Source organism: Pinus tabuliformis, chromosome 3_1 (genome assembly GCF_031772625.1).
Source record: "Pinus tabuliformis cultivar Carrire ecotype Pingquan chromosome 3_1, CPIR1, whole genome shotgun sequence".
NCBI lineage: Eukaryota > Viridiplantae > Streptophyta > Pinopsida > Pinales > Pinaceae > Pinus > Pinus tabuliformis.
Genome location: NC_142301.1, coordinates 989,621,059 through 989,630,662, shown reverse-complemented (window position 1 = coordinate 989,630,662; position 9,604 = coordinate 989,621,059). Strand labels below are relative to the sequence as shown.

Here is a 9,604-nt window from a genome sequence, read left to right as displayed (position 1 = left end):
TGGTGGCTGCACTTGGGCATGGGTTGAGCCGAGACTCAACTACTTTTGGCACATGGGAGCTGATTGAGCAGCACATGGACAGATGAGACAAGTGCATACTTGTTTCGATGGCAGGCTTGAGGGATGGCACATTGTAGATATGATGAAGGGGTGCTTCATGGACCTGGATGTGGCACATCGAGAGTCGGTTTGAGGAGATGATCTCTTCACATGGAGGACACACACACATGATGATGTTGGGATAGATGTGGCTAATTTCTTGTAGCACATTGACCCCAAACATCATGGACATCATGTTGCAGATGAGGTGGATGGAGTTCCATGGACCGGAGCATGGATTGTGGAGATAGATTCTTGATGAGTCAAGGATGTGGCAGGATGTTTTGAGAAACGACTGATGGTGGCATGAGGATGTTCACTCTCATGGATTGAGCGTGGCAGTTGGACTGGCCATCCGACTAGTTCAGGCATGAGGGCTAGCAGTGGGCAAATATGTGTTGGCATTATGTTGGAGTATCATGGCAGCAGTTCACATGAGGACACATGATGAGGACAGGAGGTCAGCAATCATGGATCGAGATGACATCTCATGGAGATCATACCATGGAGGTGCATACCTTGGTATGGTGAGCTTGGTGGCAGTTGGTCACGAAGTCGAAGCATGAAGGAGATGAAGCTCTACACATGTTACAATGATGTTTGCTTTGTGTGGAGGAGTCAACATCGTGGATGATGATGAGCTTGGTGGCAGTGGTCATTAAGCCGGGACATAGTGGAGAGGAGTCTCTACATATGTTGCAAGGATGTTTGCCTTGCGAAGAGGAGTTCACATCGCAGTTGAGTGATGATCTTGGTGGATGGCTACTGAGATGGTATGTTGTCGAGGATGACAACGATTTCAGGTGGAGGAGGATGTAAGGCCTTCGGGAGATGAACGCGACGGGCACCAGCGAGTCGTGCACGAGGGCGCACGGGCGCGCTGAACGAAATATGCGACGATACCGTGAACAGAAAAGCGACGAAACCAGCAACACTTATGAATGCGACTAAGTGTTGGGAATTTTTATAGCGACTTGGAAGGAGGCTTGCATGAGGCAAGGCCGACTTGAAGAAGAACGTTTTATGGGCGTGTGAGTGCAGTTTGGGGGTCAGCCAAGTGGCTAACACCCACATGAGGGACCACATATGTAAAACATGTTAACTTGCATACATATACAATTGCATTGAGTCATTTGGAGATATGAACTTCGCACTTGAGGAAGTACGCACAAAGGAGAGAGGTAAAGTGCGCAGGTTTAAGAGGTAATGCGCGTACCTCATGCGCAGGTCTTAAAGGAGCGTTTGGAATATCTCTCGTAACCGGTTGTGGATTGGGCAAGGTGTGCCCAGGTGAATTTCTATGGTGCGGTTCTTGGTGTAAGACTTGGCAAAGATTCTTGGTGGCTAGGGTGAGCACCGTCCTTCGTGCAAGAGATGCACAAGATGTTGTAAAAGGCAGGTTGCCTATCTATTGTAAAATTTGGTTAAGTGTGAGACTTGGTTCGCCCAAGACACACTTGTATTGTAATCTGATATTCTTAATAAAATTGTCGGGCAGACTCACATTACGGGGAGTTGCCCCTCCCCTTTATACTCGTTGCAATTGTTGTTCTCGGTTTAATTGCATGATGATAATGAATGAGTATGGGCTTCATTTTCTCGGTTTAATTGCATGATGATAATGAATGAGTATGGGCTTCATTAAGTATAAAGGATAATTGCTTTTACTTAGCTGCGAAACACAAGCTAACTATGTTAATGTGAAAGTAGGCGTAGTCCACGAATGTTAGTATTGGTGAAAGGAAAGCGTTCGGTGGTGCCGCACCTTGCTACAAGCGATTGGAAGACTACTGCAGGTGTAGGGGCGTGACACATGCAGTGCGCTTTGCGCAATGCTTTTTTGGCACGAGAGTTAACCGTAGTTTCTAAGATGTAACCGAGCAGAAACCGGTGATAACTAAACCTTGTGGCATAAAACTGTTGTAAGAAAAAATGATCCAGGTCGGAAAAAACAAATTTAGCACTAACAAAGACTGAACGGCGTTATCCGTACCGTCTCGTTTCTAATGCGTTTTTCTGTAGAAACGGTGGTCGTCGTCCCGTTTCTGGGAACATAGCCGAGCAGTTACCTAAACAAATGAGCTTCACTCTGGGGTTTTGCATCTCTTCACGCTGTGAAATTAGCTGCCGTCAAATTCGAACTACTATGCACGCAGAATTGAGAATATACTGCAGAAACAAAATGCCCTTGGAGTCGACCTTGAAAAGACCTGTCGATATCTTTTGTTAACGGTGCAAGATGAAGGTCCGGAACGCTTATTTCCATTACAAATTCACTGGAAAGTAAGATTAAGATTAACGGATTATTGAAAATTCCAAATATTGCAGCAGATTAAACGATACCGAAAATCACGTTTGAAAAGGTTGTTTCTGCCGAGCATAGGGGCAATCCGACGTATCTAACAAGTCGCCCGTCGACTTGGAAAGACCTGTCGCTATCGATTGTTACTTGATGATGAAGGAAGATGGGAACAATATATTTGCATTATGCTTTGATTAAAAAACCGCGTTTGAAAATACAGTTTGTGTTAGGTGAAATCGGAAATCCCACGTCTGTCACAAGTCACACGTCGACTTTGAAAGAACTGTCGACATGGTTGGCTACTAGAAGATGAAGTAAGAGGTGGATATGATTGGATTTCACATATATTTTAATTGTAATTTCATTATAATATTTTATGTTAGAGAAATTATCCGCAGATTAGTCAAGGCCGAAGAGACCGTATAAATATAGCCGAAATTAGCGTTCGATAGTCATGTCAGTAAACATACGAGTCTCGACGTATGTAACAAGGCAAAACATAGATGGCCCCGCCTCTTCAAACATATATGGAATATGATTGGATTCCACATATATTTTAATTGTAATTTGCATGTTAGAGAAACTATTGGCAGATTAGTCAAGGCCCGAGGAGACCGTATAAACATCTCCGCAATTAGCGTTCTATAGTGACGTAAGTAACCATACCAGCCCCGACGTATGTAACAAGGCAAGACATGCATCGAGTGTGCACTATATAACAAAGATCGCCCCGCCTCTTCAAACACAGAAGTCTGCTGAGTAGCGTGGAGTTTTCGTCCCTGTTGCTCTAATTAATAGAATACTATGAACTTCTTCACAATGATCAAGTTTGTAGCGATTTTCTTCTGTCTCATGTCGGTTGCTGTAATAATGTCTGGAGTGGTCGAGGCCTCTGCTGCGAACTGTCGGAGTAGTGTCAAACCTTTGAATAGAAAAGTGGGGAACTGGAAACGTAGCGTGAGCTTTCCCCTTATGCATCTTTATTCAGAGTGTTCACCTTTCCGACCTCCAAACAGGACGTGGGAAAGCTTGATATCTGAAAGAATTAAAGCCGACGCCAATCGCCTCCGGTTTTTGAAGCGCTCCATGTCGAATTCTCGTTCCTCCAATATCGACCAAGAAGACGACGCTAACGTCCCTGTTATGCCAGGGTCGGGAGAGTACATAATAAATGTGGGTTTTGGCACGCCCAAGCAAAGCATGTATACGCTTATAGATACGGGTAGTAATGTTGCTTGGATTCCGTGCGCACAGTGCCAAGGCTGCGACTCGAGTGCCGCTTCACCTTTCGACTCCACATTGTCTTCGTCCTATAATTCCTTAGACTGCAATTCACAGGCATGTCAGGAAGCTCCTAACGCGAATTGCGGGGAAAATAACGAATGTGATGTGCAACTGTCGTATGGAGATCGCTCTGTTGTGGAGGGTCCACTTTCTTCCGACGCGATCACTCTTGGCGCTCAATCTCTTCCTAATTTCTCATTCGCTTGTGCGGAGTCCGTAAGCGGATTAAGTCAAAATCAACCGGGGCTGATGGGATTGGGAGGTGGACCACTTTCGTTGCTGAATCAGCCCACCGCAGAGTTATTCGGCGGAACGTTTTCTTACTGTCTTCCCAGCTTGCAGGCATCGTCAGCATCTTCGGGATCCCTTGTGCTTGGGAAGGAAGCTGCTCTTTCCTCCCCAGGTTTGAAATTCACCACACTGATAAAAGATCCTTCAAACCCGACGTTTTATTTCGTCAACTTGAATGGAATCAGCGTTGGTGACACGACTGTCCCTGTCCCCGCAACGAGTACTGGCGGCGGGGGAGGAACGATCATCGACTCGGGAACAACGATCACCCATCTGGTTGATTCTGCTTACACAGCTCTCAGAGACGCTTTTCGCAGCCATATTCCTAATACGCAGCCCACATCAGCTGGAGATTTCGATACTTGTTACGATTTGTCTTCTTCTTCCGTCGACGTTCCCACCATAACGTTACATTTCGATGGTAGCGTGGACCTGGATTTGCCGAAGGAAAATATCCTATTCAGCCCAGGATCGGGGTTATCTTGCTTGGCTTTCTCGACTTCTAATTCTCTTTCCCTTCCTTTTTCTATCGTAGGAAATGTTCAACAACAGAATTTCCGTGTCGTTTTTGATGTCCCCAATTCTCGAGTTGGATTTGCTCAGGAAAGTTGTACAAGTGCTTGATAACGTTTCCTTTGCCCTTCTTCTCTGATACCTCCCTCGTCCATTTTCTATGTTTCATCTGCAACTCCCACTTCTATCTTCCATGCCAGTAACCGTCTTTTAAATAATGATCTGTCGTATGAAAGCCCAACTGGTGCATAGCTGCGACAGTGCTCTTAATAGTCATCTGTATTATTTAGTCAGGTCTTTTTGCTATTTCCTCACTCTTGTTTTATTATTCGTGTTAACAAGAATCATATTATCAGCAAACTGTTTTGGTTTCCATAAAACATATTTTAGCGTTTTGTGGAATTTCATAAATACAAATCTCGGTAAATATGATATTTTAATACCCATGAAACGATAATCTCTATAGAAAAAGGTAAAACTAAAAGCACAACGTAAACATTTTGTTTATAATATATTAAAATGCAATGTCACACAACCATGATTTTATTTCTTTATATCCGATATATAATTTCTACTCAATTTAGAGAAATATGGCCATAATACCCAAACATTCATAAATTCAAATTTACATAGCCTACGCTAGATAGTGATCATGATATACTCTTAGACGAAACTATCTGTGAGAACTAAAACTAGAACAAGGGAGGCTGCGATGCAGCGAGTCCCTGCACCAAGCCAAGCCGGCTCATTCCTTTCGTAATCGTTCCTTTCGTGATGCGAGTAGCAGTAGTATCGGGCCGGTATCCCTGCACCAAGCCGGTGCTCATTCCTTTCGTAATCGTTCCTTTCGTGATGCGAGTAGCAGTAGTATCGGGCCGGTAGGAAGTAACAGTAGCAGGATATAGTAATAGTGGTCAGTATACTTAGTAAAGATATAGCAGGTCTCCCGGCGGCTTTCGGGGAATCAGGGGGGTGAAAGCGGTAATGGGTGCTTGCAGTTAATGGTCGGTCGAATGCCTAATAATACCCTCCCTCTATTACTTCCTGGCACGTCCTTAATAAGTGAGGTGGGCAGCAGGTCATTCTTTGTATTCTGGGGATTCTACAACTTGCATAGATTCCGGGGACTGCACTTGCAGATTTCATAGCTGTTGGCTCTCTCATTGTTGGTTCAAATAGTGGTTGCTCCTGAGCTCCCTGCAGCGGAATCGAGCTGAAGCTGCGGTTTCAATTCTATCCACATCCCGAAGGTGCAACGATACTACATACCCTGGCAGACAGTGCCACAAGGTTGAAAGCTCTTAGTTGAAGCTAAGACAGGAGAAACAAATGCGAAACAAATAAATTGGAACGCTGCAAAACTGAACTCTAAAATATATCTCGAAGCTATAATCATGGGTACCAACATATATGCATCAAGAACCAGTTGACTTGTACCGCATTTGCAAAACTTTTGGTTGAAACTCGTGCACATTCAAATGCATGGAAATGCACAACAGGGTGTTAGTTATAGGATGACGCAACGGTGCAAAAATTATGTTGAGCAAAGATTATGTAATATGCGTTTATGCAATATTAAAAAAATCACACTACCAGACCTTCGTACAACGTACATGAGATTAGTGAAATTGAAGGAGCGTTACACGTATATATTTGTTTGAGGTTTGAATTCAATAAATTTTGTTTTATCCCTTGATAATTTTGTTTTTTTTCATCATCGTTCTCATGGAATTAGCTTGAATTGGTTCTCACATTGGTATTCTATGTTTCGTTTGAACTTATGTTCCATTCACCTTTGTTTTATTTGTGAAATTGTTTACGATACTTATTCGAATGCTTTCCTTTCATATGTTTACTCGTCATGGTCATAGTTCATGGTGTTCCCCTTCATATCAAGACACATTTTGTAATTGTGCTATTATGTCCGTTCATAAATGTAAGTCTGAAAATCATAAACTAATTAGTTTAACCACTATGTTAACCACTAAACGTAACACAACTTAAATATGTTAACCACTATGAAACGTAACATGATAACTTAAATATATTTGTAATCTGCCATTACAAGTTGTTTTACACGTTTTCTTTAAGGTAATGCCAGGTGGATTTAAAGCAATACCAAACCAAGATAATTCGAAGAAGGAATTCATTGAAATAAGGAGTTAAAAGAATAAAATTTTCCGAAGAAGACCGGGTGAATATGCTCAAACAGAGCATGGTCGACTTTGGTCTCTGGAGAATAAGCCGAGAATATGAATGGAGAATAAGCCGAGAATAAGCCTTTTCTGGACCATGCTATGTTTGAGCATGCCTTAAAGTGGCTTAATGCATGTCTGACAGGTGGCGAAGCGGACGATGGAAGTTGCCACACCGATTTTAAGCTTATTCCAAAGCTCGACCACCTAACGATTTAGCCACCACGCGCTTTGAAAATATTATAAATTTAAATTCATGGTTTCCAGAGCTCTGTTACTACTTCCAATAACAATCATCATCGTTATGCCCATCGTTGTCATAACAATTATTCACCAAGATGGGGGTTTCTGTGGTTCAAACTAAACCTTGCAGATTTCCACTACCAGCCACAGATTGTCATGAGTATTGCATTTTCGTTTCTACAGAGTTGGTTTCATATCCTGTTGCTAATCTTTGTTTTTCTGTTTGCAGGGGAAAGGAAAGAAGTTGCGGTTCCAGAGGTTTTCACCTAGGCAACCCTCTCATGAGTTAGAGCTGGACGCTTTTCTTCCGGGTAAGCATTCTATGTGAACGAAAGGTTTTGAGCCGAGGCACATGGAGGATTCCTGCAGTTTTCTGGGAATTTTGCTCTACGTTTAGGAGATACAGCTCTTTGCTTAATATTGTTGTTTAAAATCACAGGGTAGGCTTGGATGGTGCTAGGTAGGGTTTACTGGTTTTAGGCCGAGGGCTCCCAGTGGTCCTGTGTAAACCTCAGTTTTTTTGTTTTGTTTCCTTCAGGCGGGCAGAGCTTCTTGAAGGGAAACGCAACTTGCAGATGATGAGCCACGACGAACTAAACTCGAGCCAGAGTTACAATGAGCGCATTAGGCCACTGCTCGATGCTGTCGACGCACTACGCAATCTTGGAGTAGTGAAAGAGGGTATCCGGCTCCCTACTATTGTTGTTATTGGGGATCAGTCCTCCGGGAAGTCAAGCGTGTTGGAATCTCTTGCAGGGATAAGCCTCCCAACGGGGCAAGGGATTTGTACGAGACTCCCGCTTATTATGAGATTACAAAGCTGCAAGCCGCAGGAATGTGAGATTGTGATTGAATACAATGGAAAAAAGAGGAAAATTTTAGAAGTAGAGATTAAACAAACACTGGATACAGTAACGGAAGAGATTGCAGGAAGCCACAAGGGTATAAGTGATACTCCAGGAACAGCAATTGAAGAAACCGACTCTGTCTGCACGCAATCTAAATAATGGGACCAGGTAACTAGTCTAAGAACATTACCTTTATGTCACCACGAATTTTCAGGCAGCATGGAATTTAGCTTGCATCTCGTCACACCTGACCAGTCCCTCTTTCCTGTTAACACAAAGAAAAATGGAGATTAGCATCCGAAACATATTCTACAGCTCAATTGGAAGCAAATAAACCCAAGACATCAAGGCAGTAAAACAAGCCGTGGAGTTACAGGACCCCCCAATTTTCCGGGACGAGGAGGCTTTTCGGGGGCGAGGAGGCGAGGGAGGGGAATCTGCAGCTTGACGGACCAAGCCGAAACCAGTGGCGGAGAGGCTCTTCTGACCAAATCGAACACCAACAAGCAGGTAAGTTGCTTTAATGCAACCGCTGCAGTGCATGCAGCCTGCATGCTGAACACTTGCCGCCGCCTGCATGCTGAACACTTGCCGCCGGAGAATATGCCAAACCTTAGCATATGCCTGTTTGCAGAAACCTTAGCATATGAATTGATGAATTAATGTTAGCATTAAAATCAGACCACTGACGGTCACAGCGAAACATACACGCCTATTTCCGAAATAACCTAAGCTTTGGCCTCTCCCGCCTCGGGAAGAGGCCAAATAAGATGGCAGTCCTTCGGCATCCTGGCGGGGAGGGCAGACATCCTTGAAACCTTGATCTAATCGCCAAACAGCACTCCGAATTACTAAAAATCGATTCCTAAAAGGGGTGAAGTAATGCTAACTAGGGGTCATATCGATTACTATAGTCCCTGCCGGATGCCAGATGGCAGGGACTAATAAGGCTTTAAAATATAGATACAAGCATCCCTGCTGAAGCATTTAATTTCTGAATGTAATAGAGAAAATATTTTATAGTACTCGATAATTAAATTATCATAACAAGGTAATGAATAATGTTATTTCATAAATGATGAATTTGCACATAATTGACATTGGATAATATAACAATAGTGTGATTTTATAAATTATCAATTTGTAGATAATTGAGATTGCATAATATAAAACGTTACGAGGGATGGATCTCTCGGATTAACTTATTTCCATAAGCAGAAACGCTTCTTTTATGGTCATCCAAGGAGTTTGGAGCTGGAGGCATAGGTGCGTTTTTCACAAAATAATCAGTTCACATTGAATTGTTTCCTGTCACATGGGAAAGATCTGAATCATTTTTAGAACTCTGAAATTTTAAAAGATTTAAAACGCAACTGAGGTAAAATGAATCTTCATAAAAAAGAAGAAGTTATAGATGCATATATTCATTATCAATTTACTAGCTACTAACAAAATTTATAAGGAAATAATTGAAAATAAAATTATTTTAGAAAGATTTAATAGAAAATTTGATGATTGTAATATTTATTTTTAATGTTAGGTAAAAACTGATGAATACAATTTCAAAACTAGTTAAAACTATCACAATCACATTTACCAATGTGATTGATAAACACACCGATAAGTGTATATGGAACATATATACAACCACATTTTCCAATATGGTTAATATAGACCTATAGGCTTATATCAACTACATTAATATTTATTATGGGTATTTAGGATTATTAATAACTATATAAATATTAACAACCAAATTATTCATATATATCACTGTAGAAACATTATATTAATATTATAATAATTATATAAACTCCTAATACATATTA

General features: G+C 42.0%; 1 protein-coding gene across 1 annotated transcript; it reads left to right on the top strand.

Moving 5' to 3' along the window:
• The first annotated feature begins 3,091 nt into the window (after positions 1-3,091).
• On the top strand, positions 3,092-4,810 carry LOC149191178 (aspartyl protease AED3-like). Its single transcript, XM_089413527.1, has one exon. The coding sequence runs from the start codon at positions 3,206-3,208 to the stop codon at positions 4,598-4,600; it is 1,395 nt and encodes a 464-aa protein (XP_089269653.1). The 5' UTR covers positions 3,092-3,205; the 3' UTR covers positions 4,601-4,810.
• The last annotated feature ends 4,794 nt before the right edge of the window (positions 4,811-9,604 follow it).

Excerpts from the sequence above, each read along its gene's own strand:
- LOC149191178 (XM_089413527.1), top strand. The coding sequence starts at position 3,206 with ATGAACTTCTTCACAATGATCAAGTTTGTAGCGATTTTCTTCTGTCTC.